At 32.2% G+C, this 27817-nt stretch overlaps 1 protein-coding gene across 1 annotated transcript; it reads right to left on the reverse strand.

Annotated features, from left to right (window-relative positions):
• Positions 1–808: 808 nt before the first annotated feature.
• On the reverse strand, positions 809–27247 carry LOC124373111 (myogenesis-regulating glycosidase-like). The gene is made up of 12 exons (XM_046831505.1): positions 27008–27247; positions 25370–25541; positions 21631–21765; positions 21356–21504; positions 18505–18666; positions 15418–15634; positions 14123–14393; positions 11686–11876; positions 10075–10249; positions 9132–9431; positions 4386–4585; positions 809–2009 (listed from the first exon to the last, which is right to left on the reverse strand). The coding sequence occupies exons 1-12, from the start codon at positions 27016–27018 to the stop codon at positions 1692–1694; spliced, it is 2301 nt and encodes a 766-aa protein (XP_046687461.1). The 5' UTR covers positions 27019–27247; the 3' UTR covers positions 809–1691.
• Between the last annotated feature and the right edge of the window lie 570 nt (positions 27248–27817).

Here is a 27817-nt window from a genome sequence, read left to right on the forward strand (position 1 = left end):
TTTTTATTTGCTATATGGTGTGGTTTGAGCTACATTACTTCGAAAGTAGATTAATATGCCACGGCCATGGGAGTGCCGATGGCCGAGCGTTCTAAGTCGTTGGATATTAGGTCTGAGTTAGAGATAGCGCAGGTTCAAATCCTGTCTGTGACCGTTGCACTTTTTATCAGTACCATCAACCTCGTACTGTATCGACCCTCCCCCTTATTCTGTTTGATAAGATGCTCGCACAGGCCAGTGGCCCACGAGGACAGACAGAATAAGGCTTTAAAGGGGATCGGTCTCTCCTTAAAAAAAAAAAATATCCATTACCCTGTATCATTATATACATAAAATTCACTTCCAATCACTTAATTTTTAAATACGAGCTATCACAGTCAAATAAAAATACATCTATAAGTAATAATCCGGCCACCCTTTTGTTGAAAGACACAGCTGGTGAAAATACGTAATTTAATTCTTCAGTTAGCTTTCAAAAGCTCTTATGAGAAACACCAAAATTTATCTAAACATATTGCTCTTTAGGGCACTTTCTTAATATTGCAAAATTAGACCTACTTCACACATGTTTGGATGGTGAGCTACGGTTAAGTAGACAACTGTCAGGTTAGTACACTGTCTGTCTTAATAGATGAAATTTTATTAATGTACCATTTTCATACCAGTTTCACCTCTACCCAATCTACCCAGTGGTGGAAAGACAATGGCTTTGCCATACAGGCTGTATTAATACTATTATGTTTAATACAAGTATTCACAATTATGATTACAAAGTGAACTGTCAGTTATTATAATTTAATTTTTTTTAAAACTTGAAGCATATTGTTCAGAATAAAATACAGTTTTTGGTATCTACTAGCTAATGGGGCTGTACAATGTAAATATTTAATACAATTCTCACTATTTTTGAGCAAAATATTTTAGATTTAAACATAAATAGGCAAAAATTATAATGACAAAGTGTTTATTCATGAAATAGCAAAGTAGATGCTTTATTAACTCATATAGAAAGCACTAGTTAAGGAGGTTATTTTAATCTAAAATACAAACATGTACTTTTATTACTTTTTAAAATTTTTCTGAACATCCAGTTTATTTATCCAGGTTAGTTTAGAGTTTATTGTAGTCTCTGGTTGAAAATTGAGATAAAATATAACGCCTTTTCTTTATAAATTATTATTTATTTACAAAAACATAGTTTTTAAATAAAAAAGTATTTAATACCTTCAAAACAAAATATAGCCATTAAGTATTTACAAAATTTGACCAAATTATCATTCTTAAACCAAATTTACTTCATAGACGTGGGTTGTTCCAAAACAAAAGGGACATGTTTTACAAGCCAAAATTCAACTATTTATCAATCTCCTATACTAGTATAAGGAGAGAAAGTAATAAAATGTCTAATTTATAAATTAGAATGAATACATTATAACTAAAGTTACTATCTTATTTATTATATTTTATCATACAAATTATGTACAACTTCCGAAACAACTACTTTTTCAGTCACATATTATTAGAGTGAAGTTAAGCAGTTTCTTAGATATGAAACATTAAAAAAATATTATTTTATTATTTTTATTTCAACTCCTGTCTTTGGAAACAGCTTATTTTCTATCTAAAATTAAATGTTTTATATTTCAATGAGCTGGTTGAAAAGAATGCCTTGTAATTCAGTAGGAAAACTGTTAGAATCTGGTATTGTCTGGCATCTTTAGGAAATATGCAATCTTTTCTAGTGGAATCTTGTAGCTGTGGATCCAACGTGAACCTTTGCGCAGACTACCATCAATTCCATCCTTCCACACGCCAGCAGGCAGATAAACCTCCCTCTCATGCGTGTTGGGCCGCAGGATTGGGGCCACAATCAGTTCCTCGCCTACCGAGAACTCATCCTTGACCAGGTGACAGGCGGAGTCTCCGGGGTCCAGCATCCACAGGGGTCTGATCAGTGGGGTTCCTGAGTCCAGAGCCTCCTGGGCATACTTCTTCAGAAGTGGGTTTACCTGAAATGGAAGAAGTGTGAACACAGTAACAGAGAATGATAGAGGTCAGTAAGCTGGAAATGACTACTAAACAGGAAATAGAAACAAAAGAATATTTAATAAGGATAAGTGAAATCATCTTTAAAACTGAAGATTAATGTGTACAATCAGCCATAAGTGAGTTCACATAGTTAACAATTATTGCTATGTCGCCCCAAATACATATCTTCCATCGGTTTTGAAAACATGTCATTTCTGATGGCCTTTCTGGAAAAGGGTTTTTTCCGCTTATCTTTGTTGGATGAAGGGGGTAACAGATTAGTGATGAGGAAATTGTATTGTAGCCTATTGTGTTCATTTTCAGCAAGAAACAAGAGGGTACATTTCATAAATGGAAAATCAACTCTTTTGGTAGCTATTAATTGATCTGAGACCTACAATGCTCTAAACTTATTCATATGCATAACTCTAGTACACCTCCTTTAAGCAAGGGGTCAATTTGGATTGTTAAAATGCACTGTAGAGAGAGACAAGTCTACAATTTTAAAGTTAATGTTTACGTTGTGATGTGATAGACCGCATTTAATAACAGTAGTGTGTAAAATATAGATATAAAACCTGATAACAAAATTTTATTTAATATATATATATATAATTAGTATGTTTTAATTGTATTTTTAGACATATTTTCAGACCAAAAACAAATTGTTTCAATGAAAAATCTGCTTGTAGAAATGTAAGATTTTGGGTCTAATTGGTATTCAAACATCATTTCAAGATCAAATTTTTTCAAACATTTTCCAATGGACGACCCCCCACATGTTCTGGAGGGAGGGGGTGTTTTCCTTCAAAAGGAAACTTTCTGAACTGGCTTTTGTTTATTGAAATGCAAACATGTAAAACCCTATTTCTAGCTAGCAAAATTTGTATTTTCCTTTATTTTTTTAATGAAATGCTGTCTTTTAACCCTTTTAACCCCGGCCATTAAATCAAGTGATGTGCCATAAATCCCAAGCCATTTTCAGACAAAATGTAAGGGTTTTGTAAAAAATTCATAACTCAGTTATTTTTTAAGATATTTAGGTAATTCTTTTTTTCTTTTACTTCTTTATACATGTAGCTTACAGAAATATACAAATAAAATTATTATTTTGAAAGTAATTTTTTTTTAATGCATATACATATATAAAAAATAAATAAAAATGAAAAAATTTCAAGTTTGATCATGGAAACCATATAGATAAAAAAATATTTGACACAAAAATACCCATTTACTTTATGATATATTTAATCCTTAATAAAAGGAAACAAAAATTATAGTCCTACCTTATTTACAAGTGGAGTAACATCAATTTTTGTAAAGCCGTGTAAATCTTTCTTTTTGCCATTTCTGGGCAAGGCAATGTAACAAGACCTTTGAAATTCACAGTACTTAAAATAAACATAAAACCAAAGTTATTTCTGACAAAATAACTAAAACTGTTCATAATCTAAATTTTGAAAAAGTTTTAAAACAATATTTACATCACTACAAAATGTAAATTTTCAAGATATCCATCACTCAAATCGTCATCACTAACCACATCCACACCATTTGCAACTAGGTTACTAATTATTGTATTTTCACTAACGGGAGACTTTGAACGATGTCTTTTACTCATTTTGAAATAAAACAAATAATAAACTAAACTTTAACTGCCGTACTTTATACTGCTTTAACCTAAAACTGTGAAGAAAACGGAATATTCACAACCACGTGATATACAGCTGTCTGCAACAAGCGTGAGCAGTCAGTCGAGACGAACTGCAATTGCTCATTCACAGACTGACAAAATACGAAGTCAAACCATTACAAACTAATATATTTCGATGCAAAATATCTTTGTGCACAAGTCTGTGAAATTTCAAAGCATTTGGTGAAATAGGTGGCCAGTAGAGTAATAAAAAGTGCACGTCCGCACTATACAGACGTCGGGAGTTGACGCCATTTTTACGACATCCGTATAGTACGGATGTCGGGGTTAAAAGGGTTAAAGGAAAATATACTTATTTTTCAGGATTTCAGAATATTGTACTGTCTTCATCTTCAGAGTAATTCCTCTTTTATTTTGAAAAATACAAGGCATGTATGAATTTACTTGTTAAAATTACTTCATTTCACTTTGAACTCCAGAAAAAAGAAATAAATTGACAAAGATAAATCTGAACTTAACAATTATCAAACTAGCAAAGTATTCTTCAATTTAAAATACTTTAATAACAGTAATTCTTATATGTACCTAAATTAAAAAAAAACAATTTTTTATGAATTTATTGTGTACTAGACAAATTTAAGTCTACTAAACATGTTGTTGACTGAACGATCTCAGACTATATAAGAACTCGATTAAGATTTACCATTTTCTGACGCAAGGCTGTGAGGACCTTGGCTAGCTCCAGAACTTGGTCATCGTCCTTGTACTCGCTAGGTAGGTGAGAGTATCGTATCACTGGCAGGAACGTAGCCAGCTGCAACCACCGAATATATAGCTCCTTGTTTGGCAGCCCCTTGTCTATCAGTTCCTCGAAAGTGAAGTCAAAGTCCAGAGAAGAATTACCTGAACAACATTTATTTATCATGAAAAATACATTAAATTACTTACTTTTACAAAATCATATCACAACATTACAATAAAATTGAAGTCTTTTGTGATATCTGATGTCTGTATCTATCAAATATTATGTTATTTGGCTTTCCAAATAAAAATAATTAAAATTCATAAATATTTTAACTGGTTAGGCTAACTACCTGGAGGAAAACAAAAATCTCATAGAAATCTAAAAAGTATCTATTACAATAATTAGACAAATTAAACATTTCTGTAAGAATGACTAAAAAACTGTAACCACAAAGAATAAATAGAAAAAATTACATTTACGTAAATATAGTGTGAAGTAAATGTAACAAAAATGTGACTAATATAGTAGAGTGAACAAAAATTTCAAATTATTAAGAGCATATTTATGTATTAAGTTTTTACAACTGAGAAGGAGAGTAGATTTCAATATTGAAAACGTAGTTATGATACTAGTATTATTTCACTTTTACTATATATGGCAGCAGAGATGAATTCACTCCATTTAGTTTATTTAGGATACACAAAATTATGCACTTTGATATTGTATGACAGCATATTTACAGTAGGTAGCTGAAAGAACAAAAATCGTGGAACCAGGCACTAATATAACTTAATGAACCATTTGCTCTGTGATTACAATTTGAGAAAGAGAAGTTTGTGACCATTGCAAATGGAATAATAAAACCATGCGCCACATGCAAGTGGCCCGCAAAGTAAACATGCATTTCATTTTAAGGAATTAAAATAATAAGAAAAATTATTTGCACTCAAAATGTTTATTGCGCGGCTGTCAATGGAAGAAAACACCTCAACCGCCTCGCTGCCACACAATGGTTCAAAGAGCTAAAATCATGGACAAAATTAGGGGTTACGAAGTTCCCCTAAATTGTAAAAACATTTTATATGAAAAATACAATATTTTTCATGAGTTTTTATTGTTTATTTAATTTAGTAAATATTGTTTGAAATAACTATAAAACTTATTATGTGCAAAAATCCAAAATTTGTAATGGGTTTCGAATAAAGAAAATTGTTTTGTTTATCAGTTATAACATAGAACTACTTACTTTGTTGATTCAGCAATTCTTTATTTCATTTCATAAGAAAAAAGATCAGGGGAAACAGTATTAAACTTTTGACGACAGTAAGTTTTGTCCAAATTCTCTGCTTTTGCTTTCTAAACTACTGCGTGTCAGACCAATTTTCACAAAAAAGGACAATAAACAGCTCTCCTTCTCAATACAACTCGAGCTTTCCCTAGTAACACACTTATTCATAACTGTACCACCATCCTTCCCTCTACATGTCCCTCACACTGCCTCCACCCACCAGCCCTTACACATCTAATCATAGATGTCAGTGCCACACTCACCAACTCTACTGGCAGCAGCAAAACCTGTTTCCCCATTATCGCTCAGTGCGTTTCATGCAGTTGCATATTAAAAATAATTCTGTTATGTTATAATTTGAGTATACCTGTGTATATTAACTGGAAGTTCTTATTAACATCAAAACCTTGTATTATTGAAAATTTTGGTTATGCGAAATATGTTCAGCCTCTATTATTTCAGGTGACTGAGTTTTACATTATTGATAGGAATATATGACATAACAAAATTTAAGAGTAAGCTGTTCTAACATATACAACAACAAAAACACTGTCTTAAATGCTGTATTAAAGCATTTTAAAATTATTTGTGGATAGTTTATCTGTGCACCTATTGCCATAGGTAATCTAGGGTCGTTGTCAATGCCTGTCAGCCATCACTCCCCTTCCACTCGACACATCACCAACAACATTGACAGACTTTATTCAATATATTGAGGAATAAGACAATACATTGCTTTATGACAAACTTTGTTTTTCACCATATTAGAGGTGGGGGGTCCGCTTAGCTTTTACAAGTGTTTACGGGAACACAAATTTCTCAAGTGATAAAAGGATGATTTTTTTTCACATTTGTTTGTGAAAGTAAAGTATATAGTCCGTAGTATGGGCTTAACAAAACATTTGCTAGTCCTGCAACTAGGTTAATGTTAACATTAAACTGCTTATTACCTAATTTTATTTTGTAACCATCAATAATATTCTTTAAACACATAAAATTATATATTGTGTTTTTTAATAGCTTTTCGTATTTATGTACTGAGATTGATCATTTGTTAAATTCTTTGAACAATATTTTCATTAATATATTTAACTGTACTGTTACTTATTATTGTTGAGCTGGTAATCATTTAAAAGGTTTGTTCCATATACAAATTTCCATGTTATGTCTACAATATACGTTTTCTTTTTGTTCTGATTGATTTATAGTAATAACTATAATTTAACGTCATCTGCATAAGTTGGGTTTTATTACACAGATTTTTGATTTTAGCAAGCCAATAGCATTTAAACTTGTCCATGATTTTATTTATTGAAGAACAAATTAGACTAATAGTATTATGTGGTATCTTATTCTGATGAATTGAGATTTTTCAAAATACATTTATATGGCTTTTTGACAGTAAAACTTATTTGATAAGTATTATTTTTGTTTTCATTTCATATTATCGACAATTTTCCTAATTATTGAGCTTAAAGTTGCATAAAATATGTTTTCTCAATTTCAAAAATAAAAGTTACATTACAATATTCATTACATTAGATACATTATTTGGATTATGATTTAATAGATAGCTTACAAACAGAAAACTACTCAATGCATAGTTCTTTTGAGTATAACTCTTTATAGATCTAATTTGAAACTTAAAATACTCAATTTAATCTGTAAATATTAAATACATTTGATGGACATGTTACGGAAGTACGATGTGTCCTTTTAAAACAATTCTATTGTAGGCTACTGTAAGTTAACTTTAAAGGACAGTAGAAATGTATTGTATAAATATCTGAAATACTTAACCGAAAAGTGATATTGCAAATAGAGTGTAACTTTTTATAATTCCTTTTCTTTGATAGGTGCAACCTACACCTGTACCTAAATTTACATTGTTTCATTGGCTACACAATAAAAAATATATTATTTATGTAGTTAGTATCAGGCTGAATAAATTTAAAAGAATTACTTTAATACATTTCTCTTTGTTAACGTAATTTGTATAAGTACAATGGTAGGAATAAAACATGATTGTTTTGGGTTTAACGAGGTATAAAATGAGACATTCCCAATTGATTTACAGAATTATATTGTGATGTAATGAAAAAACTCTGGCAAGAACAGGAGTGTGTACTGTACGACTACACAGCAAGACTATTGAGCATTGATGAGGGGTTGAAATACAAGTATCAGTGGAAGGCAGTGGATCATCAGCATGCGTGATTATCTGCTGTTACTGACAAGAAGACAGTGAGTTAGGCCTAGCGACTATAGTGATTTCTGATGCTGTTGTCACTAGCTACATCTTTATGCACAGGTTCCAACGTTCTGTATATATCCATTGTCTGTGGTAAAACAATACATTTATCACCAACCAATATTAAAGAGGTCCCAAAGTTATCATATTCTTTGGCTGTATTATTATATATACCATCTCAAGTAAAAGCACACTGATAACTAATGGATGATGGCAAGAGGGACAAGAATGGTAAATATAAGGCACATTGGTCTATATTAGTACCTACTTTTTTCTAAAATAGCATCCAATTCGACTTAACATCATGATATGTATATACTAAGCCACAAAAATCAAACCTAAAAAAGACAATAATATATTTAATAAGAAATACCATTTTAAATATCCTCCTCAATTTAAATTGTACTAAATCTGTTAAATTGAACTTTTTAGAACTGAATGTATTACACTACAAGATGTGCATTTTGAAGCAATAATAATTATTTACAGTAACTAGATCAGTATGTAACTAAACTGTAATCATAAATACAAAATATTTTATCACCATAAATGAATAATGATTTGTTTCAGGGTATGTGTAATATTCAAAAATTCAAGTTCAGTTGAAAAATTAGAAGGATGCAGAAAAATGTTAAAGCCAATTAAAAGAATATTTTATGAATTTATCTCACATCCAACCATGTTTTATTGTACGTAAATAGTCTGTATAAACTTTCGGTACTTTTTAAAGATTTTATTACACCAGTTGAATTAATCAAAAACATATTATCTGATAAATGAAGATATTTCTTATGTAAGGATTAAAGATCCAGTTCTTTAATTAATATCCTAAAAAGGTACATGTATAAACAAAATTTCATAAGCTTTAAAAGTATAATTTTTTATTTTGGCCAATTCCCATGCCAATGTTAATTATTAAAAAAATGCAAACTACTGTCAATGGTAAAAATATTTTGTATTTCACCCCCTTCCTTCCTAAAATAAAAACACAATAATTGTGTTGTTCTGATGAGTGTACAGGATTCCATAGCAATTTGAAATTACTCACATATTATTTATATAAAATTAATATTACTTTACCCTGATCAATGAATTTGTCTTCCTCAATAATTAATTAATTTAAACTTAAAATAAAATTTATAGTATCTCTAGATGTACAACCTACCAGAGAAGCGAAGAGGGTCTTTCACTACAAAATCACCGCCGACTGGTCCGGGCATGAGAAAGGGATATCCAATGATGCCAAAAGTTAGAGTAGTTGGAATAATGACTTGCAACGATTCCCAGGTGGAGGGGAGGGAGGGAAGAGAGACAAAGATGGGGGCAGGTGGCCTGGTGATGGCCCCAGACACCCCGATGACACTGACACTGCTCAAGATGGCATTGGTGATCAGGGCCTTGTACTCGTCTGGGTTGGTTAAGTTCCTCTCCATGCTGTAATGGAGTGGCATATCGTATGCTGTGCCTGGAGCAACAAAGATACATTTGGTAATAACTAATAAATAGTTAGTAGAAAAGAAAAGCTGTCAACATTGAGTCAGAGAATTCAAATCCTTCTTTTTCTAGCAAGGGATTTCAATCTTATTTCTATCCCTCAAACACTGAAGAGATTAATTCCTTAAAAATTTATAATTTTACATGAAGACTACACTCTATACTTGTATTGATCGTACAAATAAGCACTATGCACTCATGTATCAATAATTTATTCAGTGTTCTGTGTGTTGAGTCAATTTTAAGTTTAGGAATTATTTAAATAGAATTTTTGATAGAAGACAAGCTTGAAGTTAATAATGCACTTTTAGTTTATGCCTTAATCTTATTGGTGAGCAATAACTGATAAACATAAAGTTAGTGTATCATTTACAGATCAGAAATGGTAAGTTAGGAAATAAATCAGTATCTGGAATTAAAAACATGATCAAAGTTGAATTTCGTATCTAAGTTATGTTTATCTCTTTGCATTGATCCAAAATTATGAAAAATCTTGGAAGTTACAGTGACATAACAAAACAAGTCAATATACAAAACTAAAATTGACTGTGAAATTAAACCATTTAATGTACAGTACAGTATCATAATCACATACATAGTAACTTAATAATTACCAATGTCAAGGTAGAATGAGTCTATCTGATAGTCCTTGACAAGTTGCTGCAACTGCTTCTGAAGCCAAGGTATGCTGTCATTGAAGGTGATATCCAACATACCCGCGCTGGCCACAGACTTGTACGAGGTCAAGGCAGGAATGTGTCTCTCTCTGTCTAACCCTCTCTCTGTCACCTGTGAACAGCAACCATAACATATCATTCTAGAAACGTATATCCGAAAGTTGGAGTTCACAGTATGAGCGTTTGCTAACTACACAAAGTTTTGATTAGTTGGCATTGAACAGAGTCAAGAGATCCTTTTTCTGAATACACAGTAATTTTGTCTTGATAATTAATTGTTAACACAGGTGTAGGTTTTCTAAGTTTTATCTATCTTTGCTCCATTGTGGTTATGTTGGTCGCCATGTGTACTGCTCAGAGGTTAAAAGTGATGTAGAATTTCAAATTACTTAAGGTAAAGTCAATTTTTTGGAAATTCAGATTTTACTTCAGATTTTAAAATTTGTTTAAATTTAATTGTAGATTAATAAAAGAAGATTAGATTGTAAAAGTCAATTATAATATTGATTTAACACTTGAGTTCATACAGGATAAATGAAAAAATAATCATTTGTTCTAACTAGTAACATTTCATACAATGCATTTTCACAGAACATGACCCACATATCCCAAAACCACCTTAATCCAAAAATGAATATATATGTGTATGTACGTATTTATGGACTTATGTATTATAATGCAGACCTGTGATTTCAATTACCTCAATCATTTATAACAGATTCATACTTAACTTCATACAGATTTGTACACATGGCTTCAATAAGATTGTTAGCCAGTATCAACCAAGAAAAAGTTCAAGATGGTGAATGATTGAATTTGTGCAAAATATATGTCTCAAGTGTTTTACAACAGACTAAAAATGACAATTAAAAAAAAAAAATGTAGGCTAAGCAGTAAAGTAACTTGTATTCAAATTACATTTTTGATGTCTCAAAGTTTCAATATAGTGATTGTTCAAAGTTTGGTTTCAAAGGAAAGGTTATACAATTAATATTGTATATCTTTGTTAAACAATCCAACAGTAGTGTTAAATGCTACCAGTTTCAACTTCTAAGAAGTCATCTTTTGGCAATCTTAAAAAGTGAGGATTATCCATCCAGAGTTGTAATATTTTAAATTTCATAAAACACAGCAAACATATAAAGAAATAATGGAAAACTAGGTCAGATTTGATATGCCTATCACACCAATTTCTGATAGGGTACAACAACACAGCCAGTAATAGAAAGGATAACCAACAACACTAGGTGGTTCTAGTTCAAATTGCATTGATTTTATAGGCAGTGCTACGATAGATGCTGTGAAAAACAACAGTTCAGCTCCCATTATTTGTTTAATACAATACTCAGCAAATTAAACTTAGGGACGCCCTTTTCCTATGTACCACTTTGACAAACACTGTTTTTATATAATATTCCTTAACTGAAAATTTGATATTGCTTGAGCAAATTATAGAGCAATAATCTTGTAAAAACAATTCAACATTGTTCCAAAGTGATAATCATCACTTATACACAATAGAACTGTGACCCAGAAGCAATAACTCACCAACAGTCCTTTCTTGACAGCCGTAGCAAAGTTGTTAGACTCAGTGCCGATGAAGGGCTGCACCGTGAGAGCGATCCGAAAGCCTCGACGATGTATGATCTCGATGGTCTTCTCCATTGTGGGGAACCGTTCTGTGTCCACAGTGAAGTCACCCACCTCAGCTTGCCAGAACTCGTTGAGTAATACATGACCTACCACGTCAACAGTCCACTATTGAAATTGTATCGTTCATTAAAATTCAGACTGTTAAATGTAAATGGGGAAGAACTTTTACTGTAGTGAACAATGGGTCTAGGATACATGCAAAAGATGTCAGGAACTTTTTATCATTTTTAATATAATATAGCATGATCATTTCTTTCGCTAAAACATTCATAATGATTCATTACCTGGTCATGACCAGTTAACTATTTTACTACCGGTATACTTCCATTTTGTGATTGTTATAATGTTAAGTTTTTCACGTCTTATTTTGGCAGTGCTGATTGTGTTGACTTTAATACTCTACAGACTGGTTAGAAAATTAAAATCTTCATTCAGAACTTTTGAATTAAACCAGCTTTGACAACAGAATTACTTAAACAAAAATTAAAACAGTTCTTGACAGATAAGATCAAGAATACAAAAAGATTTAATCAATGCATACATTGCATTAATTTTCATGCAGTAAAAAGTATTAAACTCACAATTGTCCAATCTTAATCTTAAACCTATAAAATGACAACTTTTGTAGAAGGAAACTCGCCAAAACCAAATCTAACCGTGCCATTGATATACCCCTGTGTAGGGGTGGCGAGAGAATAAAATGAGCCACAATCGATGGTAACATTAAAGGTGTCATCCTGAGATTCGGGTACCTGAACTGGTATACCGGACGGTATTTTAACCCTGACAATCTCGGGATTTCAACACGGCAATCCCCGGATATTGGCATTTAAGTCATGACATTTTACTAAAAATAAGTCGTTATGAGAATGTTTGTGGCAAAGAAGTACAATTTTGTCACACAACTTAATCTGCACTAGGTTTCATCATTACAATAAATTGCCATTAATACAATTATGGTGACTTTCCATTTTTATAGTAAAAACAACTAAAAACTATATTTCATTTAAATATTTTAATTATCGATTAAACAGTTTATATTTATTTTTACATATGCATGGCAATCGTTCAACACAAAAAACAAATGATTACCAACAAGGATATTGTACACCGACATGCGAAACGAAGCTATAACAAGGAAAATGTTTGTATTTTTATTTTTTAAAGTATTTGAACGTAATTTATTTAATTCAATTTACCCACTTGATTTACTACATTAAAATAAAACTTAAATAAGAAAATTAGACGATGATACAGTATATTTGATTTGAAGAAAAATTAGTTTGATTTTTATACTGAACATGTGGTACAATTTTAAATCGTAAATAAAATAATTTAAAGTGTAAATATTTGCTGGATAGTTGCAAAGTTTATGTTATAAAATGTAAAAAATACATTTTTCAAAAGATGAATATTCCTATTGTGACAGTAGACCATCCAAAGCCGACGATACACCAGGTCATATAAAAATTGACACATATTGAAATTCCTTTAGAAAAATATAGCAATTTCTGTTTTTGTTTTTTGTACAATAAAGCACTTTTTCATTTCATTATGTTTAATGATTTCCATTGATTAAAACAGGGTGGTTTACATCAAGCCAAGTATCTTGTAATATGATTCGCTGAAGTTGCATGTTGAAAAGCCCCTGAAGTGACTTCATTAAAGCTCAGCCAATTACTTCCAAGTTATTTGGAATTTCTATGTAGAAGATTAGTAATTGGCACCTTACAACGCCATGTACTCAAATACATTTGTATTGTGATTACGTATTTAAATTTGAACTAAGCCTACAATACAGAGTTATGTATGAGGCGTTATAACGGTTAGTTAGCCTAATGTAAATGTACACAGAGTTAATTTCAACGATGCATAACTTGGTGGTTAAGGGTGTGAAGCGGCGCGGCATGGTGTTAGCTTGGATAGATTTATATAGAGAGTGCGCTAAACTCTGTTCTATGGAACTAGAGAATATAATTACGTCAATCTAACTTGTTCATGTAATGAAGATATTTCACATTTAAATCCATTCAATAAATTTAGATATTTCTTCTATCAAAGTACAACTAGTGCAAGAATATTATTTGGGTTACAAATAAATACTGTTTGAATACACATTACCAACATATCGTGAATTAATACAGTTTTAAAAATAAAGAGCAGGATTAAAAAAATTATAAAAGGTCAGTACAGAACTTAAAACATTCAGGTCAATCTGGGGTCGTTTCATCATTTAACCCAATTGGTTAACCCAATTTAGCCCTCCATTCATAAAATTGACAATTTAATAAGAGATCTTACAGTCAATATTTTTGACAACACAACAAGTTACCCTGCCTGAGGAAGCCGAGAGCAATGACATCTTCCGTGTAGTTGATCACAGCCTGCTCAGTCAGTTTGTGCTTATCTTGAGGTGCAATCTGCCACACGGGTTCAGTCAACAGAGAGTTGATGATGGAGTTATCTTCCTCCCTCAGTCCATCCCATAGCGACTTCTCACTGAGAGAAGAGTGTAGCAACTTCATGTTGGTTGCTGTGCAGATGGAGTAGTTGAGCTTGGGTAGTCCTTGTGACGACATGTACGCAAACTCATCATGCCTTCCCTGCAATGTACATGAGTTACCACTAATTCACATTGATAATTACAAAAACAAATTAAGAAAGCAAGAACCAATACCAGTTCCAAAGCCTAACCTAGCATTTTTTTCAAATAGTTATTGTTTTTTGGGACCTAAAATGTTTAGTATAATTTCTTCAATTATTAGTTGTGAGAATATAAAGTTATTTTCAAAAACATTAAAGAAGTGGTTATTGGGTTTTGATAAATTAGATTTTCTTCTCTGCATAGATTCCTAGTTAATTAAAGAAAGTAACAGTAAATTTTAGTTTGAATTTATTTAAGTGGATTTTCATTTGCTTTGTAACTGCAGCAGCACACTTTTAATAAATTTTTTTAGGAGCTTATAAAAAAATCAAAGTTTTATTGAAATTTTCTTTGAGCTAAAAAATATTTTTGTAATAAAAGGAACCTCTCCACAGGCACTTGCCTCTAGAGGCCCTAGTTATTTTTGAAAATATTTCTTTTAATTTACGAGTGTTTTTGTTTTAATTTTATTTACAAGAATGTTACATTTTTATTTAAGTTTGCTCATTAGGTTTGTACATTGTGTATGCATTTGGTTGTTTACTTACTTTATTGATGTATTACATTGTGTATACCAATGTATATAATGTGCTATTGTAATATTTTCAAAAATAAATTCTATTCTATTCTATTCTATTCTATAAAGCTGGTGTTCAAGATATTTGGTTATGAGTAAAGCTTTTATATTGGTTTTTATTAATGAGGTCAGCATAAACATTTATGTATGATATAAATGTACAGAGAAGGAGGGAATATCAACCAGCCCTTTTATGGTCTCATTTCAAAATTCTGGATAATTCAATAATCTAGAAGGGATCTAGTACTAACTAACTGAGATTATTGACACTGATGGAAACAAGTTATGACTTGCTGGTTACTACTTTTTTCAATAGCGCAGTACCAGTTTAGAACTCATAGCAAAGTAAATCTCTTTCGTTTACAAGGGATATTTAAACCATATGTAGAGAGATGGGACTCTTCACCTGTAAACACAGACGAGTGGACTTGTCAGCATTGATGGAGACATAGAGAGGGGTCTCAGGGTCCACAGAGATGGCAACACCACGAGAGTTAATGAAATACCGCCGCAGTACACCACCCCAGCGGTGCCGTCCTACCTGTCCAGTAACAAACGCAGACATCTCCACTCTGCCTAGTTCTACCGGCCAGGCCATGCCCAGACTGCGGCCTCCCCCATACCTGCAACACACACCGACTATCTGGAGAGCATGCAGGATCGATTTACTTGCTAAGTAATTGGTAAATCAATATTTTGAACAATTAAAAATAAGCACACGCCTCATTTAAATGTATTTAGTAGAAGGCCATTTGCTATTATAGTTCCATTATAATTTGACTGAGCATTGGCAAAGCCTAACATTCTTTAGGAAGTCAAGAATGGATTGAGCTAAATTGAAATTTTGCACGAAACTTTTGTGGAGCCTCTTATTTACATCACATTGTTCATTGCTACATTGTACATAAGGAAATTAATCAATGCACTTTATTACGTCGTGATGAAAACATAATGTTTGAAGAAGCTTTGTTTCTGTACAGCGTCTGGGTAATAAAATCCGTGTGACTATTCATGAAAGTTTGATCCATGTTTTCTGAAAATCCTGCATTTTTAATAAATAATATTTGTTTGGCATCAACTTCAATCTATTGTGTAAATCTCTCCTCCCTCCACCTTCCACTCATTACATATGCTAAAACTATGTACAAGTGTTTGGGAGTGTGGGAGTGTAGTCGTTCCAAAGTGAATGTTTATTGTAAAAAAATACATATATACATATGATTGTGTAATAATCATGTAAGGGGTGGGTAATGGGATGACAGATTAGGCAGGTGCGAAAATAAGCTTTTTTATGGGTTACGTTTTTATCTCGAGTCACTCCTGTGTATTTACATGGTGTGCATGGGTAGTGGATGAAAACAAGGAAGTATATATTTTTAAAATTTCTATAAAGCACAGAACAACTTGAAAAAAATACATCAAACTACATTAATCCTTTAAGGAGTGCGTGCAAACTCTACATAATGAGTAAGGACGTCATATGACGTATACTCTTATAGTGGCCCAAAGTAGTACGGACGTCATATGACGTTTAGCCTCTTTATTTTTGTATTATCGTAAATGCATTGCTATTACTGATTGCCTTTAAGTAGATTTGTCTGTAAAGTGGTTCCAACTATCGGCAACATACTTAACTTCCATTTTTGTGCTTGCATTCATTTTGTGCTGGGTCCTTAATACATGTTTCGGTGTGTCTCCCTGGGAGTTTTATGATGCTTTTAAAAATTCTGTGTTATTACAGTAATTATGTTATAAACTCATACTATATATCTTTTTAAAGATAGAGATACATACTTTTTTAAATGTATACAAATATAAAGTTTATTTTCAAAATAAAATTATTACATACTATTGAATGTTATGAAAAAAAATACAAAAACAGTTTTTGCTACATAGCTTGTTAGTTCAGGTAGTTCGCCTTAGTGTGGTAATTTTTAAAGCACAATGGTCTGAATCAAATACAGGATCTTGCACATTTTTGTTTAGATCGTTCATAAAATCAATATTTCGTCCCAGGTGTGTATCAAAATCATCGTCACTTTCCGACTCGGAGTCAAACAAAAGATCGCGAATTGCATCACTTTTGATTTCATCACCCATATTATTTAAACTCGAAAATAATAAGTAAAGAATATTAAAGAAAATCAACTGAAAGTCGAGAGGAAAGAACAAAGCGAGTTTAAATACAAAACAAAACACACGGATAACCTCACATTGCTTGCATTTGCCTTTACTTCATTCAGTAAGAAACTAAAGTTCTGATTATTTACAAACAGTTAAATTCACATTTATAATACATTATAATAACATTTGCTTCAGTATTTGTCGGCAAGATTTGTAGAAAACTTAGTAAGACATCACTAAGACTCACAACAACACACAACGTGAAACACTATAAAGTAAATTGACAGTACCGACGATCAGCCGCCGCGGCGCCTACGATCAGCTATCTAGAATCGCTTGTAGTACGACGATAAATATACTTATTTCATTACTAAAACATGACCCAGGGATCTCAAAACCAACAAATACGAACTTAGACAACCAATGAACATAATCAAAATGTTTGAATCCAAAAATAAGATGACTGAGCTAAATAATACAATTAAATAACACGACCTGAGCTATACTCGGCCGCCGGTAGCAGGCGCTGCCGACGTGGCCCGACCTATACTCGGGCTCAGGGTATAGAGTGTTAAAGGATTAAAAACTAACACATTGTTAGATGTTTACATAAAGATAATTTACTAATATTATTCTTTTTTAAATGAATTACCTTTGTTGAAGGGTAAATAATATTAGTATACTGTAACAATTTACAATCTATTAGTTAAATGTTCAGGTATGGCACTCCAAAGTGGATGACTCCAGTCCTCATTGTGCTACCACTCTGACTTGGGCTCAAATGGCACTTGTCTATGCCCAGTCGTTTTGATCTATGTTACTTTGGTCTGTGGTTATAAGTAGTTGAAAACAATTAATACAAAATAAATGAAGACGTTATGTCGTTTACATAAGCCAAAAAGTAATTGAGAATTAAGATAAGTATAGGGTTACAGGAGAACTATTTAACTTTAAAAAGGCTAAGCAAGGTAAAGTCTTCTGGTTAAGCAGCAAGATTTTCATTATGTAGAGGTTCTTATTCAGCTTAAAGAAACCCTATAGTGAATACTGACAAAGTTAACCTAAATACAAGTAATCTTATTTTTCAGACTATCGCAGTATACACATTTTGTGAACTCTTGAGATTTGTATATCAAGATTACACTGTACCTATTCCGAAAGCAAAGAATTTCTTTTGTTCATAAATGTAAAGTTTGGAAGTGCTAATAATCTTATACATTGTAATAGCAGGAGTGCATTTTTACATCAATCATTCTGTTATTATGTTGTCATCCTCATAGCTATGTTTTGTGTAATTATAATGGTTCTACAATGTACAGGAACTATAACAAGACACTAGAAAGTATTACAAACTCTATTGGGAACCTACCAATGCCCATAGTTGTCACCGTCTTCATAGCAGTCCGTGGGCCTGACGGCAGGATCCTGGCTGAGCCAGACGAAGCGGTAACAGCGTAGTCCTGCATTTTCAGAGTAGCTCAGGTACAGACGAGCCAGGTTCATCCACTCCATGCACACTGAACCATCATTTCTGTAATCAGATTAAAATGATGACTGTCCAAAAATGTACTGTAGACAACGATTGGTAGGATCTTACACAAGGTAATTGTTGAGAAAATCCTACAGTTATATTGTCAAATAAACCAATACAACGGACATCAAAGGACCTGACAGAATGTAACAGTTGGTTGGTACTACTAACCAATTCAATTGAGTAACTTCATCACATGTATTACTATGTCACATGATAAAATGGCATATGTTTATTACCCAGTTTGTTTGTTCTGCAATTCTATTCATTCCCATCATGGTTACTAATAAAACCAATGTGAAAGTTTGAGAGATTTATTTTTACCTTTAATTTTGACCTTTTGTCCTCAACATCAATAGTATTCTACCTTGGAATAAGAGGAAGCTATATACTAAGTTTCAAGTCTCAAGGACTTTTCAGTTAACAGTTATCACACAAATGGGAAGGTCAGACAGATGGACAGACAACACCATGCTTTTTAGAAGGCCCTGATGGAGCCTTGCCAGTTGTAGTAAAATGACCTTGAGTTTTCTCCACAAATACAATCTTTTCTTCATGCAGTTTAACACCCTTATCTAAACTATTAGTCATAGGATTATGGGAGATGTCTCATTTTAAAGACACTATCAATACACCTCCAAAAAATTTTTAGTTTTTTATTATATTTTTGTGGATTATTCAAAACATAATCTCTAAACGTTGTTCAATTTACTATTAAAATATTCAAAAAGTATGAACTTTACAAAAAATAAAACTCTTAAATGGAAAGAAAACCTTTTTGAATACTTAACAGTGTCCACAAATAGTCCATGACTAAGAATATTAAGAAAGTTTTATGAGTTACAAATTATCTAATGGTGACCTTCCAATTGTATATCTTAACCCCTTATGTCATTTGCCCATAAATCATGGATTAGGAAATTTTACACTAAAGATGTACAAACATATTTTAAAACATTAAGTTTGGATTTACTGTGAATATTTAATTAAGCTCCATTTCAACTTCCGCTTAGTGTAGCGTCTGAAATCTGACATTGGTTCAGACTGATTCCTGAAATCTGGAGGCTACGTCTGTCTCAATAGATCCATAAAAAGTTGGTGATGAAGACATTCAAAATGAACTCCTTGCGTAATTTCGACATCAGAGACACCTAGGCTACAAAGGAGCTCAGTCTCTTGGTTACCCAGTGTAATTTAGGTGAAGTTGTATTCTCATTGTCTCATCAGGTGCACAATAGGAAGCTTAACTCAATATTCACATTTTATCAACCCTTCCCACAATAGCTACGTTATGTGTAGATCTTTAGATTTTACATAGTATACAATGTAAACATGACAAAAATGTTTAATTTTTGATTGCCTATTTAAGCTTAATCTTTTAATCAGTGAAAATGTTAGGGAAAAGTTTACCTCTCTATATTTACTTATTGAAGATCTTAGCTGCATCTGAAATGTAGAACTATCACAGAGCGACTCCTGGAATCTGGAGTCCACTTCCATCTGGGAGATACAAAAGAGTTGGCTACAAAGATGTTCAAAATATACTCGTTACATTGTTTCGACATCAGAAACACCTAGACTACAAAATCAAATGTAATCCAAATGAAGAGATGTTCTCATTGTCTCATCAGATACACAATTGAGTCTTTGATAGCGTCATATTTCAGACGCTACACTAAGCAGAAGTTGAAAAGGAGTTGAATATTTGCATTTAATCAACCCTTCCTTCCACAGCTTTGTCTGATTTACCCAGTATCGTAATCTAGATGAGATCTTTGAGACACTGATAATGCCTCTTGATCTAGATTACACTGGAAGGCTGCTGGATAAACCAGACAAAGCTATATTGTAGTATAGGTGTCTTTGATGTCAAAACAATTGAAATATTCATTTTTTACATCTTTTTCACCCACTTTTTTGGATCTCCCCAGATTTGGACTCCAGATTCCAACACTCAAGTCAGTGACAGTGAAGCGCAAGGTGAATTGAAGCTAAACTAACATTCGTATTGAATCTACCCTTCCCACCATAGCTATGTTATGTGTTGTGAAAAACATTCCGGTTAACTTATGTTAAAAGATTTTTTATTGACAAATGAAAGCACAGCAATTTGGTATATTTCTGCCATTTGCGTTAAATAAATCATCTACAGTAAATTTTAGGTCTGCATTGTGGAAATTACTTGGTGATTGATATTTAACTATAAGCTATAACGGATCAAAGAAGAATAGAGTGATGAAGAAAATTGACTGAAGTAATGGAGAGAGAAGAAACCTTTTTACACAGGTTCATCTTGGTCGAAGGAAAAACCCTATTCATTTTGGGGTCAAAAGACAAAAGAGACTGTCCAGCTGTCTTTTAGTGCAATAATGATTTCTTTATGTTCTATTGTTATCAGTTCATTAAAAAAATGTAATTTCTATATCTTTGTGGCTCTGAGTTTTGTGTATTTTGAATTATCAAATCCTAATTATCATACACTTGATAATATACCTAAAAATTGAATTTTTCTTCACTTTTCCTGCACTTTTAAAGCAAAAATAATAAAGCATTTCTTCTTTTGCTGAATGTAATACGTGCTCAGTCCCTGGAACTATAAACCGGAAAGATAAGCAAAGTTTTAGAGTTTCTTCATACATGACAAAGCAAAGTTAAAAATTAAAAGTAAGAAATACTTGCTTAGACTGACCTCTCATCCTCTGGGAGACAGTTGAAGACGCGGTCTGTCTCAGGCAGTTCTGTAGCCAAGTAACCCAGAGCTATCTCTAAGCCCTCAAAATTGTAAACCCTCACAAGCCTCTCCTTATTGTTGAATCGAATTCGGTCGAAATAAGCTCTCTGAAAAACATTAAATTGATTTCGAATTTGGTAAATCACAAATAAAGCTAAAAAAATATCTGCATGGTCAAAACATTAAAATTGATATTTTATTTTTAAAGGGATTGTAACAAAAAAATACAATACCTGAAGGACTTGTTGGTGGTAGAAGACATGAGCGAAACCCACTAGGAAAACAACGGTAAGGAACAATAAACTGACAAACCCTTGGAGTTTATACTCTTTGGGTTTCTTGTGGCGGATAGCTCGTGGAAACGTCATCTGCAAATAAAGCAATGCTCTTTTAACATACATTGGGTATAATGATTGCACTTCACTGAATTCAATTTTTGAATATTGCCCCTAGCTTCACAATAAGCTTAATGGAGATGTAAAAAATTAATTTATACTAGGAAATTAATTTAACAGTACATCTTGAAGTAATAAATAATTAAAACAAGTTCATAAAAATTTCATAGTTTTAAGCAGTAATGGGTATCAAAAAAAGGTTTTGATTTTAACATATCACTATGATTGATGCTACAGCAGCTTCAATATCTTGTAAAAATTGGAAATATTACACACTTTCTCAGAATTTACCATGTTCCTACTATTTCCTTAAGACAAAGGTCAAGAGAGGTTAGAGGCTTCTTTGCGTCATTGTGGCTGTCCCAGATCTACTTCTCCACCTTCCTTTGAAAGAGATTCCCTCTGTTCCAGAAAAAGGGTTTTAGAGGAGTGTAGTACTAACTTGCTAGAACTCACTGGTCCTTCCTCTTCCTCTGTGTTGTCCATCTGACTGAATACACTACTTTCTAGTATATCACAGTAGGTATCATCATAGTATTACTGATTTCCCCATCACTGACTAATGGCAAATATTCAGAAAAATCTAATTTCCTTCTTAATCCTTCTATCGTCAAAAACAAATATCAAACAAAGGTATCATCAGTTGCTGAGTTCTTAACAAAAATAAACAGTCCAACAACCCTGTGTTCATCATCCTGTACCAAACATTTAATTAATACATGTTTTCTGGTATATAGCACTGTATTTTGGTTTCTGAGTATCCCACAATCTACAGTTTTAGGAGTTGATGATTCTATTCATGTGAATAGTTGATGAATTGTTAATCATAACATTGTTTAAAATACTCTATGTCATCAGGTAATATTAGAAAGTTGATGACAAATCCACATAGTTTTCGTTTATAGTAAAATATTATTTTGTACACCAATTGGATCTTGTAAGCAAGTAACTTCAGCATGTTGTGTACAATGTCATAAACAATTCATCTTGTTATTTAAAATTACAGTTTATATTTTTGTACTACTGATGTTTTACAATAGTGATTACACGAAACTGGAATTAGTTCAACAGTTAGGTCTGAGAAGGCTGATGCACCTGTTTAATTTATTTTCAAAATGCTACCAATTCCTTAAATCATTTTGGTGAACAGTATACTACCATCAGGTTTACATCTTTAGTTTCACTACACAAATACAGAATAAAGAAAGCTTTATTCATAAACATCAAGTTTAGAACAGGTATCAAATACATAATAATATACATGAAAATCAATACAATGTAATGGAAATAAATTGTCTTTAGTTCCTTGTAAGTTTTTAATAGTTGTTGTGGCTATTTGCATGTTTAAAGAATTCACTGATTAGGTATTAAAATTGATTTCTTCACAAGCCAGGAATACAGTCCTTTTTTAGTTTTTTTTCTTCAATTGTCTTGAGCTTGATAGGTAAAGCATTATACAATCTAGCTCCAGCATATGAGGGTTTCTTTGCGAACAGAGCGGTCCTGTGAGCAGGTAAGTTGTAGTCAAGTCCATGTCTTGTTGTTCGACCGTGACGATTGTTTCTTGTCAAGTTTAAGTTAGCATCAAGCATGATGACTTCAAGTATGTAAAGAGATGTGATGGTCAGTAAATCTAGGTTCTTGTATGCATCTCTGCAGCTGTCCCACGGTGCAATGTCAGCCATTATTCTTACTGCCCGTTTCTGAAGAACCATGACTCGTTGAAGGTTGTTGTTTGAGGATGCTCCCCATAGTACAATTCCGTATCGGACTCTGCTCTCAAATATTGCATGATAAGTTGTTCGGGTGGCTTCCGGGGTACTTACAGATTTTATTCTTCTTAGGGCAAACACTGCTGTGCTCAGCTGATGACACAAAGAATCAATATGAAAGCTACAGGAGAGAGAGTCATCTAATGTGAGTCCAAAATGTTTTTGTGTAGCAAGAAATTTCAAAATGTGGGATTGTTATTTTTGTCCTTGTTTTTTCCAAATAAGATGTGTTGAGTTTTTGATTAATTGAAAACTAGGTCGTTTTCTAACCAATATTGATGGGCCATGCTAACTGAAATGAAGTTGTTAATCTCAAGAAGCTCTGTGGATTTGTGAGAGGTGGTCAGAACAGTGTCATCAAAACTAACAGAGTTAAATTTAATCAAACAAATGACACATCAAGCTTTCTAGTGTGACGTAGATATATAAATAAAATGAATAATGAGTCTGAGTGGCAGAGATAGCAGTGCTTCACCATTGAGTGGTCAATCTGAGAAACTCCTAAGAGTGTAGCACCAACCATTAGAAATAAATCTCTCTTAGTTATTATCTCCATTAGTTATTATAACATGAAATATTTACTGTTGGTTACAAAATAGTCACTGTATGCTTTAAATATTCAAAACTAGGGAGTTCTTTTAAGATGATTAATACATTAAAAAAACAAGTTGAATTTAACTACTATAAGTTAACGATTTATATTTGAATTTAGGAGATTTACCATTGTTAAGTGTAAGAATAAACAACATCCAATTTATGACTACATGTATGCCAATGAATTCACTACAGTCTAAATTTAATAAGGAAACCTAAACAACATTATAACAACCAAACAACCTCAGACAGTACAAGTTGTAAACTATGAGATCCAGAGATAATCGGTAGGATGGAAATGTTTGCCCTTTTCCCCTCCATCTCTCGATCATTGCTTTCTTGTTCTCTTTATTTCAGATGACAATTCGGGATACCACGGAAGGTGGTAATATTTTTTTCTCCAGTCTTTCACCTTTCCTGGTGCATTGACATGTTGGGTAGTGCTCTTGGTTATACCCAGTGACATCAGCATATACTCAACAGTCTTGACTTAAAGGTATATGCTTAGTGTTTAACATATAACATTCTGTTGTCAAATTAATATTATAACGAGTTCATTGCCACACTTTTTAGTCTTTAATTTTTGTGTGTATGTTTATGTCTTATGGCTTTCTGACATCTGAAGAATAGAATAGGCATCAATCAATAAAATGCAGTGTTCAATTTTTGTACCATACACGAATGGTAAATGTCAAAAATCCTCTTATCCTTTCAAATGATCTGATGTTAATAACAAACTTCAAACAATGAATAAACTATACTGTCTAGAAAACTGAAATACTTGTGAAGATAATGGCTGGGTTACATATGTAATTTACTTTGACGATGGGCTCCTACTGATGATTGACATGAGAATTCCGTTCGTACTATCCATTTAATATCTCATCAGTCTTACTTTTTTTGCTTCTATTTTCCCACTGTTGACTCTGGCTATGGGAACATTAGTTGTGGTGGTTTAGGACAGTGGTGTAATTAAGACTTGGCTTTGTGGGAATGAATCTGATTGAAGAGCACACCACACTGGAGGATAAAGAATAAATCTCAATAAATCAAAATTTTCATAAATTTGAGTTTGAACAACTAAAGCTGAAAAATTTTTCTGTACAACTCGAAATATTAAAATTAATTTTGAATGTGCATTATTTTAAAGCTATACAATGGATAGCGTAAGAATTACAAAGATACACAATAGCAATATAACAATGCCATACCATTATCTTTTCCTTGAGAAGACTGGATATGGAATTCATGGAGTTTATACTGGTGACGGAGTTGGCAGGGGAGTTGTCTGGCGGGATGTCCAAAATCTCATCCTCAGAGTCCCCGCTGTGATCCACTGGTGGAGGTCTGATGGACTTCTTCCTGACTGTTCTTGTCGGCATTCTGGAGGCAAAGACTGATTTATGAGCAACTACAGAAGTAATGCGAATATATTGACCAATTTCGCTAGTACCAATTTTAAGTAAACTTTTTGAAAGTTGTATAAAACATCAACTAAATTTATATTTTAGCCTAAACAGTATTTTTGGTAATAAGCAGTTTGGCTTTATTCCTGGTCGAAATACAATTCAAGTGGTAGAAGAAGTTGTCTCTAGAGTTTTAATAAATTTGGAAAATAAACTGGTAACTATTGCAAAATTAATAGATCTCGCAAAAGCGTTTGAATGTATTTCTGAATTATTTCAAATAAACTGTTTTATTATTGTATTGATCAATTCCTTTCTTGGCAATAGGAAGAGAATGGTTGTCCTGGTGCAGGATGTATCTAGTTTTAGTGTAAGTGTTAAGGTGCCTTTAAGGTCTGTCCTTGGTCACTACCTATTTGTAAAAGCCATTAATGATTTTCTAATTAGTGTTAAATTAATAAGTTCCTGCTTAATTTAACTGAAAAAATCATTCAATTCAATCTTTGTTAGCTCAATACATTTTCTATTAATTATAACCTAAAAATAGGTGCATAAAAATAGGTCATGCCTTATTTTGACTGCCTCAAATTAACCTTAAATTATTATTTTTTAGCTTCATATGAACAACTTAACAATACATTTTACAGGCTAAGGCTGTGGCGTATTAGAATATGTGAACTTGTCAATTCGTGTAGGTTACAATTTTATATTTCTTGACAATACAATGGCAACGCATCAATTTATTGTTACTTTTGTACTTTTTAAGACATTATTTAAAAAAATAATGCATTCAAAAAATCTGTCATACTTTGAGGTAGAGGGAGCACCGAATACATCTCTGAGTAAAATATGAGAACAAAAACTGTGCTTGTGACACTTCAATTTTAGGGTCCTTATACTTAAAAATGAGAGAGTTAGCTTTTTATAAACTTCATGTACAGCATATTTAATTTAAGTTACCAAAATGTAAAAACTTAAATTTTTTACTACGATTAGGGTAGTTAGAATTACATTTTTTATATCATAATTCATTTTATCTCATCAAAACCACTTTAAAAATATTAAACATTACCTATGCTAAAATATAAAATTCCAATTGGACCTTCATAGGATATACTCTGTGGAAAGGACACAAAAATTAGCTTTTGAAATTTTACATTGGTATGCAGTTTCACCTGCCAATAGTACAGTTAAAATTTTTGCCCATTGTTCTGGAACAAAACTGTTGCATCTACAAACAAATTTTAGAATATTTTTTGAAATTTCTAGAATTGTAATAAATTACAACAAAATCAGAAGTTATACTAATCTTAATTCAGGATTTTATTACTAAATACATATTTACTTATTAGTGATATAAGAATGTTTACAAATTAGGCCAGCGTTTTACAAGTTAAATAATATTTTATCACCCATAATAAAGTGTAAGAAACCATATTTTACCTTTTATCCATGATATTTCAGAGAAACCAGTTCCAGTCCCAGTAGTAGCCAGTGAAACAATAAGAGATAATATTACTACTCTTTAACCTCTATTTTGTATCCACTGATAAATACCATGTTCTAGATAATAATTTTGCTAGCCTCCAAAAAACATTGTAAAAAATATCATTAATTTAGGAACTCAGTACAGTATGCCAATCTATAGGGAGTGTTCCAGAATATTATAACCATACTTTAGCAAATGATTACATGGGTTCAATTAAAAGATTATCTCTTACCATATATGTTACACAAGAGCAATAACAACACATAATTTTATTACTATTTTCTTTACAGTTGACCTTGAATATTTAGAGAGTCGACAGTTAAAAGTTAAATTATCATTTAGCGGGGCTTCCCCGCCTTTAGTGTAACGTTTTAGTTTGTGAACTTTTATATTATTTTACCTGTTTCAATGGCTTTTCTGTTTTTTAATTTAACTTTAAATTAGAAAGAGAAGAATCTCATATTATAAAGTTAATTATAGAATCAGAGAGTGAAAGTGCACGAGATGATTTTGATGTTGAGAAAATATTCAAGGTGTAAAGAAATCCCTGCCCGCTCGGGTTGTTGTGTTACTAATCATACTGAGAATAACATGGTATTTTAATCTATTTTTATTCATAAATTTTACTTGCCTCAATGACTATATTAAATATATTAATGCATAGCCTATAGTGCAATACCAAGGATATTTATTTTACTATTTAACTACCCCTTATTTTTAATACCACAAAAACAAAAAACTGAAAGTGAGGATATTTCCGCTGA

This window comes from Homalodisca vitripennis, unplaced genomic scaffold (genome assembly GCF_021130785.1).
Source record: "Homalodisca vitripennis isolate AUS2020 unplaced genomic scaffold, UT_GWSS_2.1 ScUCBcl_4857;HRSCAF=11278, whole genome shotgun sequence".
NCBI lineage: Eukaryota > Metazoa > Arthropoda > Insecta > Hemiptera > Cicadellidae > Homalodisca > Homalodisca vitripennis.

Excerpts from the sequence above, each read along its gene's own strand:
- LOC124373111 (XM_046831505.1), bottom strand. Across the intron at positions 18,667-21,355 it reads TGTCTCCCAGAGGATGAGAG|AAATGATGGTTCAGTGTGCA; the intron begins GTCAGTCTAAGC and ends ATCTGATTACAG. Across the intron at positions 14,394-15,417 it reads CCACTCGTCTGTGTTTACAG|GGAAGGCATGATGAGTTTGC; the intron begins GTGAAGAGTCCC and ends TGTACATTGCAG.